The 18064-nt window shown below is 43.0% G+C and overlaps 1 protein-coding gene across 1 annotated transcript in view; it reads right to left on the reverse strand.

The window, feature by feature from the left end:
- Positions 1-220: 220 nt before the first annotated feature.
- The window catches only part of LOC122936072 (proteinase-activated receptor 1-like), a 138575-nt gene continuing 120731 nt past the window's right edge, over positions 221-18064 (reverse strand). The window contains exon 4 of the mRNA XM_044292074.1: positions 221-1325. Coding sequence (XP_044148009.1) covers positions 325-1325 — 1001 coding nt within the window. The 3' untranslated portion in view covers positions 221-324. The remainder of the gene's footprint in view (positions 1326-18064) is intronic.

The following is an 18064-nucleotide window of genomic DNA, read 5'->3' on the forward strand; positions in this document are numbered from 1 at the left end:
ACCGCTCCGTCCCCATTGACTATAATGGGGACAGGGGCGGAGCTCCGGCGCAGCACGGCAGTGCACGAAGAAAGGCCACAAACTAAAAGTACTGCATGTCCGACTTTTTAGTCCGGCGCCTTTGCACCGCGAACTGCCGTGCTACGCCGGCACTCCGCCCCTGTCCCCATTAAATTCAATGGGGACAGAGCGGCCATCCGGCGGCACAGCGAAATAGCGGCAGGATGGATCCGACAGGGTGAACAGCTTGCCTGCCGCTAGTGTGAAAGTACCCTAAATCCATATATTCATGAAATATGCATAGCAAAAACTTGTAGCCCAGTATTAAACTTTAAGAAATGAACTTTCTGTAGATGAATCTTTGATTGCATGGGACTGACCAGTCTGCAGTTTATCGGGCTTCTTACAGCATAATAGGCTATATACATATTTCCGACACCTCAATGACGCATAGTAATACATTAAAGGATCCAGACAAGTACTTATGCTGCTGATACAAACACACAGAATGTAGGCGAAATATAGAGAGTCAGAATGTCCAGAATGAAAGTGCAGATAATGCATTAAAAAGATGATATTTGTTGGGCCAAAGCAAATCATGAATACAGAAAGGACTATTATGGATAAGAGAATAGCTCTCTTCTTCTTAGAAGAAGAATTTTTAATGTTTTGTGGGTTTTCACTCAAGGCCCGAATAACCTCAGCATAACAGAAGATTGTAATGATTAATGGAAAGAAGAAAAATATAGAAGAAAAGGCAGTGAAGTAGTACATGTAAAAGCTCTGCTGCTCTTTTAAGTCCACCACATCGTGGCAAGTTGTAATGTCCAATCCGTCAACGTAAAGAGTTTGATTGGTGAGAAGAAGAGGCACAGTGCTAGCAATAGATACAAGCCAGATGAAGACACACACCAACCAAGATCGTTTTTTTGTACGCCAGTTACGAGAGTGAATTGGAAACACCACGGCCATGTATCTGTCCGCACTCATACTTGTCATGAGCAGGATGGAGCAGTACATGTTACAGTAAAATGCTGCAGTGGCAAAGCGGCACATTTCTTCTCCAATTTGCCAGTTGTTCCCTGAGAATCTATAAACAATGTTGAAAGGCAAGATGGCAACAAAAAGCACGTCTGCTATCGCCAAGTTCAGCATATATACTACCGCTGGCGTCTTGATTTTTATCTTCAATAGAAACATTACAATTGCCATCAAATTTAGAGGCAGAGCCACAGTGAACAGCATGGTGTAGATCGATGGTACAAACTGTGTCAACCACTGACTGTAGAGGAAGAATTTGGTTTCGTCATTTAAAATGTGAAAAACTAGAAGAAAAAAAAGAAAGAAAAAAAAATTAATTTTGTTTAAAAAGTTACAATGTTTAGGACATGTAAAGATACATTTCTATCTTAAAGGGGTTATCCAGCTTATTAAGTGGTAGCCTATGCTCAGGATAGGCCATCACTAGCTTATTGACAGAGGTCTGACATGGCCCACACCCACCAATCACCCTAACCTCAGCTGTTCGGGTGTAGCTGCATGGCCAGAAGTCAGCACTGGAACCACAAAGCACCTTCAACATTGTAGTGGAGGGAGCTAAATGCTACGGTGCTGCTCTCACTGAAGTCAAGTACACAATTGATGGTGCTGCGGATTTCTGGCACTGACATCTGGCGACGGAGCTAGACCTGAATAAGATAAGATAGACCTGATAAGAAGGGGTGCAGCGTGTCAAACCCCAACAATTAGCTACTGGTGACCTACCCTAGGGATAGGCTATCATTTAATAAATGCTGGATAACGCCTTCAATTTTCTTAGTATAAGGCTCACAGTGGTTTCAAAATGAAAAATAAGCTTTGTTGTCATCAATTCTTTATCGCTGCTGTTCTGGTGCTGCTTCGGTCCCTGCTGCTCTCCACTTCCTGGTGCTGGCTCAACAAAAAGTGCCAGGAAAAAGCCACTTAGCCATAGACTTGCTTAGGTGGGTCTCCCCTATTGGCTGAGAAGGCATTGCCTGCCATTCTGGTTGTTGAGCTGGGACCACAAAGCGGATGTCACCGCCAGCTCTGTGAGAAGATCTGGCAGACGTTCTTCTCTACCTGTTGTATGATGTTCTTTGTTTTGGTTTCACTTTCTCATCTCTTTTCCTTCTCCCAGCTGTCACCTATTTGCACTGATTGTCTCCCTTTATATTCCCTCCCATACTGCCTCACTTTGCGGTTTATACTTCTTCCTGGATTGTGTTCACTGCTGGAGGCTGCTTCTCCTGATTCCTCAGATAAGTCTGTTTCCTTTATTTGTGTTTCCTTCCTGGCTTGATTGTAGGTGACCCTGACTCCGTCCGTATTAAGTGCAGGGAGCCGGTGGTCGTGTCCCCTCACTATTATAGGGTTTTCAGGTGTCACATAGTAAAAGGTACGAGGGCATGCAATCGTCTACCATTAAGACCTTTGCATGGGCATAGCAGTCAGGGAGAGCTCTAGGGGTTTTATAGGGCTCACCCATATGCTCCTTAGTTTGGGATCATGCCAGTCGGATGTTTATTTATAAGTTCCTTGCTTTCTGCAACACCATCCGTGACAGCGGAGAGGAGCAGCAGTAAGGGCGTTGGTAAGGGTGAGTATGGCTTTTTCATTTTTAGCCCACTGTGAGCCATAATGTATATAAAAAAAATGCACCACCATTATTTACAGCGAATCTCTACCTTTTAACCCCATAAAAACTGTGACGTTTAGTGTTTTCGTTTTTTTTTCTTCCTGACATCTGAGGGCCATAACTTTTTTTTCTCATACTGTAAAGCTTTTTTTTGTGGGACAAGATGTATTTGCATGGCACAATTTGAATTAGGATCAGATCAAAGAAGGGGCATAAGAATAAAGAATTTATTAGGGTAAGACCAAACGTGCAGAATAATCTGCAGCGGATCAGGCCAAAATCGTCAGTGGTAAAATCTGCATGAAATCATGGGAATTTTGCTGTGAATTTAACCTACATCCATGTCAGATATCCGCAAACTTAAATTCACATGATGAAGATTAAAAATTCACACAGTATGTATAGTTATGTGCAGATTTCAATGCTGATAGGAATAGAACAAAGGGGAAAAATGCTTTTTGAGTGAGTAATGATGATTTTTTAAGGGGTTTTCTGGGATTTCTATAGTTTTTAACAGACATGTTCATGTAGTTTCCTACCTCATGTATATCTTCCCCATGCTTTTTCTTTTTCAGTTTGGACTCTGTTTTCTCCATGTAAACCAATCACTCTGGTTTGTTTCCATCCCATATATTGTACTTCCTGTTGCTGTATCCAACCAAACCCATCATGCACTTCTCATTTCTCTACCACGGCTCCAGCACTGCCCCTGACAACGCCCATCTAGTTTATAGCTCCTCCCACCCAGCTAGTTATATAGACAATCCCCTATCGCTGCCCTTTTGCTGCTTTGAAAAACCCATGGACATAACATTACAGGAAATAAGAAAGATATATACGGACTTGGTCATGTGACTAGAGCCCAGAACGGAATGAAATCAGGGGTGCATCACCAATGAGGCGAGGTGAAGCGATTGCCTCAGGCAGCACCAGGTAGGGGCAAGAGGGAGACAGCGGAAGGGGTATTATCTGTTTCTGCACTATAGTATTGGGAAGCACAGTGGGCACAGTATGTGTTGCTGTATTACGCTGTATGTTTTGTAGCTCTTTTGTAATTTTTTCCAAGTATGTCTTTAACAGTAGGGCTGGAGGGAAGGGGTTAGATTAAGAAAATGGCATTGGGGGGTTAGGGCGCCGTTTCAGTTTTCGCCTCAGGAAGCAGAAAGGCTCGGTGAACCCCTGAATGAAATAATCACAAAATTACAGCTACCTTTTTTTTTTAACAAACTTTATTAAACTTCCAACAATAACAATTATATAAAAGATATTGTTATTAATTTTTTTTCTTTTTTAACCCCCACCCCCTCCTGCGATGCGTCTCCCTTCACCACCACTCCTCAGTCCCCAGAACGAGGGGTGGTGGTGGTGGAGAGTGGAGGAGCAGAGGAAGCTCTATGAATTCCAGTCTCCCTAGATTCCACTCCACTTTTTCTGTGTATTTCTCTGCTTATACAAAATATATTCATATCTCTTAGTAATATTCACCAGATTTAACCATGTGTTCATAGTGGGACTGTTTCACGAAAACCAAGAACGTGCTATCAAAAGTCTTGCCAAAAACATTATCTTAAATAAAAGATTTTTTTTATATTGCTGACAGCTCACTTTGGCAAGCTCTCCCAGTACCCAACATTCAGCAGAAAAAGGGATCCTCACCTTCAATTTTTCCTCAATATTTTTATGAATTGCCCCCCAGTATTGTTTCAACTCGACACAGGACCAGAACATATGCAAATAATACGCTTCAGGAACATCACACCTAGGACATTTGGAATCATTCCTAATCCCACATCTATTAAGCCAAAGAGGTGTAACATAAAGTCTATGTAAAATATTAAACTGTACCAACACGTGATTAAAATTATGTGAAACCAATTTTAAGTTCAAAGTTACATTCTCCTGATCGTCCAGATGGATCATTGGACATTCATTTTGCCAAGTCCTCTGGCCAGAGGAAGAAACACCTCCAAATCATGCTTTAAGTAAATTTTCATAAAGTTGATAAATCTTCATCTTCTGATCCAGATTCCCTATCCACTCATTAGATTGTATTGAAGTGTGTATTTGGAGCCTAATTTTTTTCTTTATACTCAAAAGTGACGATTTTAGCTGTAGATACCAAAACCATAATAACTTCTGTGCATTTTCTCTCTGTGATAATTCTGTGAATGAAATAATATCTCCATTACTTACTAGCTGTGTCAAATATAAAATATTACTTTTTTGCCAATATTGATCCTTAGCTAATTCATCTAAGGTTTGTAAGTGCTGATTATACCACAAAGGCGTGCATAATTCCTATCCCAAAAAGAAGTAATCTCATTTTCTATCTGAGTGTGATTATCAATTATTAATAGCCAATGGGGATTCAATATAAATGGGGGTTTCACTCTAGAATCATTCCCAACCATACATAGCTCTATTAAGAAGGGAACATGATCTGAGACAGATCTAGCCTCATATTTCATCCATTTAACACAATTTAAATAGCCTTTATTTATCAAGGTCAGATCAATTCTAGATATAGAACTTCCAGAATTACTAACACAGGAGAAAGCTCTTTTTTCTTTAAATAGATATTCCCAAACATCCACAAGGCCCACCTCTTGGCAAAACCGAGCCAGGGGGGACCTCTGGGTCAGGGAGCACCTATTCCCTTCAGTGGAAAACCTATCTACCTCTGGATTCATCACACAATTGAAATCCCCATTGATTATCACCAAACAATCAGGCCACTGATCCACAAAGGCCATCAGATGATTCAATACCTGCTTAGAAAATGGGGGGGGGGGGGGGGGGGATATAAATAAAAGCCAAGATACATAACTTTCCATCAAGCCTACCATGAAGAAAAACATATCTCCCCTGTTTGTCCACAGAGGATACCAAACAAAAAAAAGGGAATCTGTTTGTTAATCAGTACTGTAACTTCTCTGGAATAAGTAGTATATGTAGAATTATAAACCTGTGTAGCCCACCTCCCCCCAAGTTAGTGGATCATCTCCTGTGAAAAATGAGTTTCAACCAAACAAATGATAGCTGGCAGATGTCTCCTTATCAAATTTAACACCACCTGTCTTTTTACCTTCTCCTCCAGACCCCGAACATTCCATGTAAGTATTCTTATAATCATTAATTAATCCTAAAGTGCCCGTGTATCACCCTCCTCAAGCCTCACTCCGTTCCCCACGTTGGACGCACCACAGCCCACCCTCCCCTCGAATCCCCCCAACCCTCGCCCTCCCCACCCAACTACTCCATATCCCACTTGATCTGTAGATACAAAAAAACAGCCCTCTTAACTAGGACCATCCCTCCCATACTCCCCCCGCCGGACTTCCATCAACCATAAAAAAGAAGAACAAAAAGAAACAGAACAGGAAAGCACAAAGTATCAAGGAAGAGGAAAAAAAATATATTTTTTAAACATTATTCCTATCTAACCAATCGGTGGCCATATCAGGAGTGTCAAAAAAGAGTACTGTTTCATTAAATACCACCCTTAACTGTGGTATAAAAAGAGTACTTAATGTCCTTGCCCTGAAGGCATTTTTTAACATCCAAAAAGGTACGTCTTTTATCTTGAACTTCTTTTGAAAAATCCAGAAAAAAAAAGAAAATTTACATCCATTATAAACAATCGAAGGTACATTCCGTGCATACCTCAAGATCATATCTCTATCATAAGAGGCTAACATCTTGATGATTACAGTCTTTGGCGGCCTACCCAGGATCAATTTGCCCCCAGGGATTCGACGGGCCCTTTTTAATAAGAAACAGTGTTAAAAAATGTTCCTTCCCAAAGTTTTCAAAGATTATAGCTTGGATCGTTTCTGCTTGTTTTTTTCATCAGGAGTTTCTATTAAGCCAATAATTCGTACATTATATCTTCTTGACCTATCCTCTAGGTCCACCATATTTTTTTTCAGATAGTTATAATCCTTTTTTACTATACTATTCTCAGCCTTTAATACTTTTACTTCCTGCTCCAGATTGTTCACTCTATTTTCTAGTTCCTTAATTCTGCTGTAAATCTTTATCAAATTGCCATTTATGATAAGCATGTCTGACTGGACTGACCCCAATTGAACCGCAATATCTTGTATCACTTTTCCATTGTTTTTAACAATTGATAGAATCTCTTCTAATAGAGAGGAATTTTTCCCTTGCGTCTCCTCATCTCCGTTATAAGGATCTCCCTCAGGTGGCTCTTCCAATCTAGATTCAGGAGCGTTTTTTCTTATATTAATATCCTGCTTTCCTTTTTGTCCAGACCTGGTACTTAAATTGGGTGATCTCAAAAATTGGTCAATTTTAGCATACTCTATTGGTTTCTGTCCTGTTTTTAGCTACGTCAAATCCGTTGATTGTCTATTCTGTTTGGGGGCCATCTTGTATATTCCTTGTATAGTCCTTTTTTTCCCTTTTCCTTTCCCCTTTATTTTCCTCTATTTCCCCTGTATTTTAGAATCAGTCTCCTTGATATTTCTCCTTACCCTTTCTTCCTCTTTCCTCCCTCCTGTTTACTTTTTTTTCCTTCTCTTTTCCCCTATGTATCTCTTTGTTTCCTTGTCAGTATAGTTTTTTTTTTTAACTGATCGCTATATATATACTGTATATTTTTTTTTCTATAACCCGCTTTTTCCTTTTTTTCACTCCCAATCAGAAACAGTAAGAGGGATAATAGTTAGTTAACAGAAGATAGGGGATGAGGATTAATTCTGGGGTTAGTTGAGGAGACAAAAAAAAAAAAAAAAAACACTAACACCAAGGAGCCAAAAGAAAGGGGGGAAAATAAAATGCCCAAACAGGGGAGGAGGACAAGGATGGATCTCACCAAACCAGGATCTTCACATTTATGGCTCCACAACTTGAGTCCAAACCATCAATGCAGGACATCCATGGAAGCAGAGCAGCAAGACCACAAGAAGGGACACCCACGGAGACTGGAACCTGGAAAAGCAGAGTCCACTCAGCAATGGGGAGACAGCTGGACAACACAGCGGCCGGGAAACAGCCGGACAGACAGACAGACCACTGGTGTTATGGTTACCTGCACAAATGCTTGGTAGAGTCCAATGGCAGCGACACAGGAACAGAGGAGGAGCACGGAAACGGAATGGATGAATGATCCCGATATGCAGGAATGGCGGTGGCTCAATGGACCCGATAAGGTCCACGTGGTAGATGAGTGCCGAAGAACGAGGAAGGCAAGAGAGTAGTCAGGCAGTCCTGGGTCGGTACACGAGATAGCAGGTACAAGGATTCAGGATGAGGCAGGAGAGTAGTCGATGGAGGCAGAGTTCAGTACACGAGCAGGTTAGCAGACAAATACTGAGAGGCTGAAGCAAGCCTACTGCTGAGATAGCTCAATAATCTGGCAAGGGAGGAAGTGACATGGTCTTCCTTAAATAGGGCGTACACAGGTCTCATTGGTCAAACCAAAAGCAGGAAAATTCAGGACAAGGAGGTGGTTCAAAAAAGTAACAGAAACTGTCCAGGAAGCTCTGTGGTCTAGTGAGCAAGGCCTAGGACGCCGGAGTCTCCCGGAGTCTCCCTGGCTCGATCCCTGACAGCTGGGGATCAGGAGACGCCACAGGAGATTAAACGAAACCAACCGGAGGAGCAGCAATCTATCCCCGATACAGCTCGGCGTCCAAAAAAAGGGGTCAGCGCCACTCTAAAGCCGCGATCCAGGAGGTAATTCAATGCGATGCATGGTTCAGAGGAGCGCCGGTGTTGAGGGAGGAGGGAGAGCGAGACCTTACCACTCACGTCATCGCATCCTTACCGTTCATAAATAAAGTTGCCTTCATAAATAATTATTTTAGGATGTTGGTGCAAACCACAAACTGGAAAACCCGTTTAAAAGCCCATATGGAATGCAGGCAGCATGGCCTCTTCAGTGCTACATTACCAGGAGAAGGAGGTGTGGTCCCTGAGATCTGGCCACTGGATGTACTTTTCTATGGACAGATCAGTGAAGGACAATATGCAAGAAGGGAATAGAGGCCATGATAAAAAATTTAAAAAAGGCTCAGAGAGAGAGAAAGCATTAATGCTGTTGGACTTAACCCCTTAAGGACTCAGCCCTATTTCACCTTAAGGACTTGGCCATTTTTTGCAAATCTGACCAGTGTCACTTTAAGTGCTGATAACTTTAAAACGCTTTGACTTACCCAGGCCGTTCTGAGATTGTTTTTTTTCGTTTTTGGGGATGTTACATAGCTTAGAGGTTTAGAAGCAAATTTAGAAATTTTTCTGAAATTTTCCAAATCCCACTTTTTATGGACCAGTCCAGGTCTGAAGTCACTTTGAGAGGCTTACGTAATAGAAACAACCCAAAAATGACCCCATTTTAGAAACTACACCCCTCAAGGTAATCAAAACTGATTTTACAAACTTTGTTAACCCTTTAGGTCTTCCACAAGACTTCATGGCAAATGGACATAACATTTTTGAATTTCAATTTTTGTTTGTGAAAATTTTCCAATATAATCCATTTTTTCCTGGAACAAAGCATGGGTTAACTGTCAAACAAAACTCAATATGGGTTGCCCTGATTCTGTCGTTTGCAGAAACACCCCATATGTGGTCGTAAACTACTATTTGGCTAAACGGCAGGACGTAGAAGAAGGGAAACGCCATATGGTTTTTGGAAGGCAGATTTTGCTGGACTGGTTTATTTACACCATGTACCCTTTCAAGCCCCCCCTGATGCACCCCTAGAGTAGAAACTCCATAAAAGTGACCCCCATCTAGAAAACTACGGGATAAGGTGGTTGTTGTTTTGGGATTATTTTAGGGTAAATATGATTTTTGGTTGCTCTATATTACACTTTTTTGAGGCAAGGTAACAAAAAATTTACATTCTAAAATTGTTTCTACAAAGGGTTAACAAAGTTTGTAAAGTAGCTTTTGAATACCTTGAGGGGTGTAGTTTCTTAGATGGGGTCACTTTTTTGGAGTTTCTAGCCTAGACTACATCAGGGGGGCTTCTAATGGGACTTGGTGTAAATAAACCAGTCCATCAAAATCTGCCTTCCAGAAACCATATGGCGTTTTCTTTCGTTCTATGTCCTGCCATGTGGCTATATAGCCATTTATGACCACATATTGGGTGTTTCTGAAAACTACAGAATCAGGGCAATAAATATTTAGTTTTGTTTGGCTGTTAACCCTTGCTTTATTACCAGAAAAAAAGGATTCAAATGGAAATTTTGCCCAAAAATTGGTGTTTTGGCACCGTTTTTATTTTATATTTTTAACGCTTTTCATCCGAGGGGTTTGGTCAAATGTTATTTTTATAGGGCAGATTCTTATGGACGAGGCGATACCTAATATGTCTACATTTTAAAATGTATTTCGATTTTACACTATATTATCATTTTAGGAACCCAAAAAAAATATTTTAGTATCTCCATAGCATGGGAGCCTGTTGGGCTACTATCTAATGTAGGGGCTCATTTTCTGTGGGATGAGATGGCGGTTTTATTGGCACTAATTGGGGGTGCATATGACATTTTGATTGCTCGCTATTACACTTTTTGTGATATTAGGTGACAAAAAAAGCCTTTTTTTTTTTTTTTTTACGTTGTTCATCCGGGGGGGTTGGGTTAAATGTTATTTTTATAGAGAAGATTTTTATGGACGTGGCGATGCCCAATATGTATGGCTCTCAGACTTTGGAGACACTAAGCAGGCACCCTCAAACTGCGGCCCTCCAGATGTTGTAAAACTACAATTCCCACCATGCCCTGCTGATGGCTGTAGGTTGTCTGGGCATGCTGGGAGTTATAGTTTTACAACTTCTGGAGGGCCGCAGTTTGAGGATGCCTGCACTAAAACTCATATTTTTGGGGGAAAAAAATAGTTCCCGTGTCTCCAAAGTCTGAGAGCCATAGTTTTTTATGTTCTCTAGGGGACTGTTGGGGATTATAAAAATGTTGTACTCCATGGAAGTGTGATACTCCCTAAAGCAATCGATAAAGCAGAGGCCCGGATGATCGGGGCAAGTGTCACATTGAGTGGTGGTGTCCTTCCGTATCCCCCTCCTGTGACACACTCTGCACTTTTTTTTGGGTCGTCCCTTCTTTCCAGTATGGGGGACCACACCTGGAAAATGTTGGCCAGGGACGATCCGGGCACCTCCAATTCCCAAGGTACTCCGGCCTGCTCTTTCCCGGTCTGAAAAGATCAGGTCCTTGAGGACTTCCTCATAGAATTGGAGGAATGTCCCTCTGCTGCCAGCGCTTCGGGATAGTACAAAAGCGCTGTACAAGTCAACCTGTACCAAGTACACCACAACTTTTTTGTACCATGCCCGGGTTTTGCGCTTGGCATTATATGGCTTGAGGACTTGATCAGAGAGATCAACTCCTCCCATATACCGATTGTAGTCGACGATACAATCGGGCTTGAGGACCGTTGCCGCGGTACCTCGCACAGGGACAGGGGTGATGCTGTTACCGTGGATTGTGGACAGTATAAGGACATCCCTCTTGTCCTTATACCTGACCAGCAACAGGTTTCCAGTGGTAAGGGCATGGGTCTCACCCCTGGGGATAGGTACCTGGAGGGGGTAGGTAGGGAGGCCACGTTGATTTTTCCACACGGTCCCACAAGTGGACGTGGATCTGGCGGCAAGGGACCTGAACAAGGAAATGCTAGTATAAAAGTTATCCATATACAAGTGGTAACCCTTATCTAGCAGTGGGTACATAAGGTCCCACACGAGTTTCCCACTAACACACAGAGTGGAGGGACATTCTGGGGGTTCGATACGGGAATCTCGCCCCTCGTACACACGAAATTTGTAAGTGTACCCTGACGTACTCACAAATTTTGTACATTTTCACGCCATACCTCGCCCACTTAGTGGGAATGTATTGGCGGAAACTGAGTCTCCCCTCGAACGCAACGAGAGACTCGTCAACCGCGACCTCCCTTCCAGGTACGTAGGCCTATGCAAATTTGGCCCGAAGTGATCGATAACCGGCCGTATCTTATACAGACGGTCATGGGCAGGATCACCTTGGGGGGGACATGCTGCATTATCTGAATAATGCAGGCATTTCAGGATGGCCTGAAACCGGGGGGTGTCATGGCCGTACTGTAGAGTGGGGTCTGGTAGAGGATGTCCCCACTCCAGTGTTGCCTGACACTGGGTTTTTTCACTAGACCCATGTGCAGCACGAGGCCCCAAAACATCCTCATCTCGGCTGCACTGACCGGCGTTCTGCCACTGGGTCTAGCCAAAATGGAGCCCGGGTGCTGAGCAACAAACTGTTGGGCGTACAGGTTTGTCTGCTCCAACATCAGATTCACAAATGGGTCACTGAAACAAAAACTAAAAAAGTCAATTTCAGTGATCCCCACTGTGGGAATCTGGATTCCTGGATTGCCAACAAAATCTGGAATCTCGGGCTCATGCCTCCTCCACCGAAAAACATCCGGCGGGCCATGGGTAAGTGTGTGTGCGTGTGTATGTGCGTGCGTGTAAAACTTTATTGTATGTGCGTGTGTGTGGGGGCATGGGTGTTCACATACTAAAAAGTAAAAAAATAAAATAAATGGACAAGTGTTAGGAAAAAAAAGGTCTCACAGCTAGAAAACAATAAATGAGATAAAGTGTTTTTTTTTTCCTAACTTTTCCCTTCTATCCCTGTCTAATGGTGCCTCTCCCTCACTGACCTTAACCTACCTGGAGGGTGATGGGTGCAGGAGGGTGATGGGTGATGGATGACGGGGGGATCGCAGGAGCTGGTGAGGACGGTGCTGGATGGTGCAGGTGCAGCAACAGGAAGAGGAGGGGAGAGAGGAGCGCCGGGAGTTTGAATCTCCCGCCTCTCTCCAGGACCAATCAGCACCATGGACAACAGCCATCAGCACCACGGCCAGCACCGCTTCTCCCAAATGCTCAGACTGTTATTGGTGGTGTGCAATCACACCACCGATCACAGTCCTTTTCCGGTTCATCGGGTCACCGGAGACCCGAATGGACCGGAAACGCAGCAAACCGCAGGTCTGAATTGACCTGCAGTTTGCTGCGATCGCCGATGTAGGGGGTCAGGATGCCCGCTGTATGACAGGATGTGACAGGATGCCCGCTGAATGATTTCACCGCAATCGCGTTTTAAAGTTAGGACGTACCGGTGCAAATGTGGCATACCGGTACGTCCTAAGTCCCTAAGGGGTTAAAAGGAGCCAATGCCCTGGTCTGTCTGTCAGCCCCTGGACACAGTTGGCCCGGATGGGTCAAGTTGAGTAAGATGGCACTCTGCCAATGCGGTCGACGGGAGACATGGTGCGCCAGGGGGTCCCTTTAAGTGAAGGTTTTATGTTGTGAACCTTGTTGCATTTCAGCAACGAGGGACAGAGTCCCCCTAAATAGATGGTGATGGTGGTACCTAGGTGTAGAAATGCCAGTGGTGTAAAGGTAGCCTATAATGTCCCTTTGAAGGTGGCTGTGCACGTGTCATGGTGCTCCTACCTGAATATCCTGGAACCCCAGGCGTCGTCATCCACAGCAGTGCAAATAGGGTGAATATTTGAGGGATTTGTAGAATGAATTGAGTCCAGACTTGTATTAAAGTTCAAAACAACTTTACTTAAATAAACTTTCATCAGTAAACAATCTTCCAACTTAATCTTGGTCACCAGCAGGTTTTGGCATTAATTCTGACAGGCAAACACACTCAGCTCTGCTACATCTGAGACGCTTTAGCCCTGCTGTGCTAACAGGATTATATAGTTACATAGAAACATAGTATATAAGGCCGAAAAAATACATTTGTCCATCCAGTTCGGCCTGTTATCCTGCAAGTTGATCCACAGGAAGGCAAAAAAAAAAAAACCTGTGAGGTTGAAGACAATTTTCCCCACTTATGGGGAAAAAAATTCCTTCCCGACTCCAATCAGGCAATCAGAATAACTCCCTGGATCAACGACCCATCTCTAGTAGCTATATCCTGTAATATTATTACACTCCAGAAATGCATCCAGGCGCCTCTTGAACTCTTTTAGTGAACTCACAATCACCACCTTATTCTCAACAAGGGAAAATACTAATATGGTAGTTGCAGATTCAAATCTCTATCACTGAAAACAACTACCTAAAACATAACTTTTATTAAAGATCATTAAACGCAGATCCCTTAGTGGGGACCAATACACACATGGACAAACACAGAAAAAGAGCTATACTGGACCAGGTAGACCGTAATTACTTATGGATAGAGGGGGGGGGGGGGAACATCTAAATATCCCTAGTGTCTGTCCCTAAATGTCCCTTAAATAATCCTCTGCCCAGAGATGCACCTGGATGGTAGGGGCACTCTGTCCACGTACCTAGACTACCTGTCCTTGTAACGCCCTTGTTAAAAAATTCTATACAAGGTATATCAATGAAGATTAACCTGGGTCTCAGTATACACTAAGTGTATGTTGGATATAAATATATAGATATACAGACTCAATCACCGCAGGATACAACCCGTCCCGACGCGTTTCCCCTTCTCATCCAGAAGGTTCTTCAGGGGACGCAAAAAAAGTCTATTATCATAATAAATGTGTCACAGATACGTCACAAACAAAGAAAGTCTATTATCATAACATATGTTTCACGGATACGTCACACATGCAGAGACCAAAAAGGCAAAAGCAAACAAAACAAAACAAAACTGGAGCACCCACAAGCCAGCACAGGTCTATGGGAACGAGCAATACATTTGTGAGGCTACTATGATACAATAAACCATACTGAATACCAGTAAAATACTTATCTGGTGATGAGCTCCAGTTTCAACTCAGAGACCGGTGGTGCTTTGCTTGTGGTGCTCCAGGGGGCAGAAAAATGTAGCTCCAATTAGTCCATTTTCCCACACTTACTTTTAAACCCCAGAGGGGGGCGGACCTATGTCGTCCTAAGCCAATCCTCGACTAGACATATCATCATGTGATCAGATGTGTGGGTGGGTTCAATCGCATTTAGGATTCAATTTATATAATATTTGTAAATCCTGCATAAAAGGATCGCAGGAAATGCGGTACAAATGTGTACTAAGATATTAGAATGTTTCCTGTATAATTTATAAAACCTAGTACACCTCTATCATACTTGCGGGGGGGCGTGTCAAGATGGCCGTGCGTTTCATTGGACGGCCGTGCGTTTCACAGCGCATTTCCAGCTAAGGACAATAATAGACGCACACATGAGGCATATTCCAAACGGCCATGTCAACACAGAGGTGCTGTGTCCTCGCATCAAGACATATATCTCTCGCTCGGGACTAAAGAGGGGGCGTGACAAGATGGCCGTGTGTTCCAGGGAAGCAGCCAAGGCTATGTGCTCCATTCTGGTACAGCGCATGCCCAGAACGCCAGTAGGTGGAGACCTGTGTAGTATGCACAGAGCCCCGGAACGCACAGTGAAGATTGCCGTGCGTTCCATTATATTGCTGCGCATGCCCAAAGCGCTGGAAAGTGGTGGCTTGTGTTCCATATACGTAGCCCCGAAGCGCATGTAGTGGAACTGATGCTTACATGTCAATACATGGGGATCGCATCAAAAAGAGGACCATATTCCGCCCTACCCAGTAATGAGATAGAGCTGATGCGTAGACCGGACCATTATTTAACCCTAATCATGCCGATATCTCTGCTCTTAAACAAGGGTGGTTGTGTAGTTAGAACAATATAGAAGTGTAGTGTTGTGGGTGTGTATGAACAACACTCTGTCTTTGCCATGAAAGGATACATATACAATATAAATAGGTACTCAGATGTAGAGATAACCTTCTGATAATAAATTGACACTTCATGTGTCGATATCCATTTCTATCATTTAGTGAGGTCGAAGCTTATGGGTCAAAAAACTAGCCCATAGGACAGAGCCTTCATTGAACTACAGGAAACATTAAAAAGTTAGTTTCTTATTCAGCCCTCCCGGTGACTGGGAAAGGAACCTATATATCCATTCAGTTTCTTTCTGAAGGATCCTACAGTCCCAGTCACCTTTTCTGAGAGAAGGTCTTACCACTTCTAGGGCTGAGAAATTCAGGGACTTGGGGTCGCCGTTATGGAATTCCCACATATGATTTGCTATGGGAGTGTCTTTCCTCTTTTTGATGTCATTGACATGTTCCAAGATACGTCTCCGGAACTCCCTATAGGTTTTTCCCACATAGTCCTTGGGGCAGGTGCACTGTGCAAGGTACACCACCCCCTTACTCCTACAATTGACAAAATCCCTGATACTGTAATTCATTTTGGTAACCAAACAAATATAAATTTTTGTATTTTTCAAGTAGCTGCACGCCATACAAGATCCGCGGTGATTAAGTCTGTATATCTATATATTTATATCCAACATACACTTAGTGTATACTGAGACCCAAGTTAATCTTCATTGATATACCTTGTATAGAATTTTTTAACAAGGGCGTTTCAAGGACAGGTAGTCTAGGTACGTGGACAGAGTGCCCCTACCATCCAGGTGCATCTCTGGGCAGATGATTATTTGAAAGACATTTAGGGACAGACACTAGGGATAGTTAGATGTTGCCCCCCCCCCCCCCCCCCTATCCATAAGTAATTACGGTCTACCTGGTCCAGTATAGCTCTTTTTCTGTGTTTGTCCATGTGTGTATTGGTCCCCACTAACGGATCTGCGGTTAATGATCTTTAATAAAAGTTATGTTTTAGGTAATTGTTTTCAGTCACTATCACCACCTCCTCAGGCAGAAATGTCCATAGTCTCACTACTCTTACCGTAAAGAATCCCCTATGTTTGTGTACAAACCTTCTTTCCTCCAGACGCAGAGGATGTCCCCTTGTCACACTCACAGTCCTGGGGATAAATAGATGATAGGAGAGATCCCTGTACTGACCCCTGATATATTTATACATCGCAATTAGATCTCCCCTCAGTCGTCTTTTTTCTAAAGTGAATAACCCTAATGTTGATGATAATCTTTCAGGGTATTGTAGTCCCCCCATTCCAGTTATTACTTTAGTTGCCCTCCTCTGAACCCTCTCCAGCTCTGCTATGTCTGCCTACTTCACAGGAGCCCAGAACTGTACACAGTACTCCATGTGTGGTCTGACTAGTGATTGTAAAGTGGTAGGACTATGTTCTCATCACGGGCATCTATGCCCCTTTTGATGCAACCCATTATCTTATTGGCCTTGGCAGCAGCTGCCTGACACTGGTTTTTACAGCTTAGTTTGCTGTTCACTAAAATTCCTAGGTCCTTTTCCATGTCAGTGTTACCCAGTGTTTTACCATTTAGTATGTACGGGTGACTTGCATTATTCCTTCCCATGTGCATAACCTTACATTTGTCAGTGTTGTGTGTCAAACATCATCTGCCACTTCTCTGCCCAAGCCTCCAATCTATCCAGATCTATCTGTAGCAGTATACTGTCCTCTTCCATGTCAATTACTTTACACAGTTTAGTGTCATCTGCAAAAATTGATATTTTACTGTGCAAGCCTTCTACAAGATCATTACTAAATATATTGAAGAGAATAGGGCCCAATACTGACCCCTGAGGTACTCCACTAGTGACAGTGACCCAATCTGAGTGTGTACTATTAAGAACCACCCTTTGTTTTCTATCACTGAGCCAGTTACTTACCCACATACAGACGTTTTCTCCCAGTTCGAGCATTCTAATTTTATATACTAACCTTTTATGTGGTACAGTGTCAAATGCTTTGGAGAAGTCCAGATATCTGACATCCATCGATTCGCCGCTGTCAAGTCTAGAACTTACCTCTTCATAGAAACTGATTAAATTAGTTTGACATGACCGATCCCTCATAAAGCCATGCTGATATGGCATTATTTGCTTATTTTCATTGAGGTACTCCAAGATAGCATCTCTTAGAAAACCTTCAAACAGTTTACGCACGACAGATGTTAAACTTACCGGCCTATAGTTTCCAGGCTCTGTTTTTGAACCCTTTTTGAATATTGGCACTACACTGCTATGCACCAATCCTGTGGAACACTTCCTGTCAGTTTAGAGTAGAGTTGAGCGGACACCTGGGTTCGACGGGTTCAGCCGAACTTCACAAAAACGTTCGAGTTCGAGACCCGAACTTGACCCCGAACTCGAACCCCATTGAAGTCAATGGGGACCCGAACTTTTGAGCACTAAAATGGCTCTAAAAAAAGTCATGGAAAGGGCTAGAGGGTTGCAAATGGCAGCAAAATGTGGTTAAGAGCATGGCAAGTGCTCTGCAAACAAATGTGGATAGGGAAATGACTTTTAATAACATCAAATACATAAAAAAAAAAAAAGCTTGATCTAGGAGGACGAGGTCCATATGGAGTAGCAGGTAGAGGGGGCGGTGGATGTGGCGGTGTAGGTGGAAGCGGTGGTGGAGGAGGAGGAGGTAAC

This window comes from Bufo gargarizans, chromosome 1 (assembly GCF_014858855.1).
Source record: "Bufo gargarizans isolate SCDJY-AF-19 chromosome 1, ASM1485885v1, whole genome shotgun sequence".
Classification (NCBI taxonomy): Eukaryota; Metazoa; Chordata; class Amphibia; order Anura; family Bufonidae; genus Bufo; species Bufo gargarizans.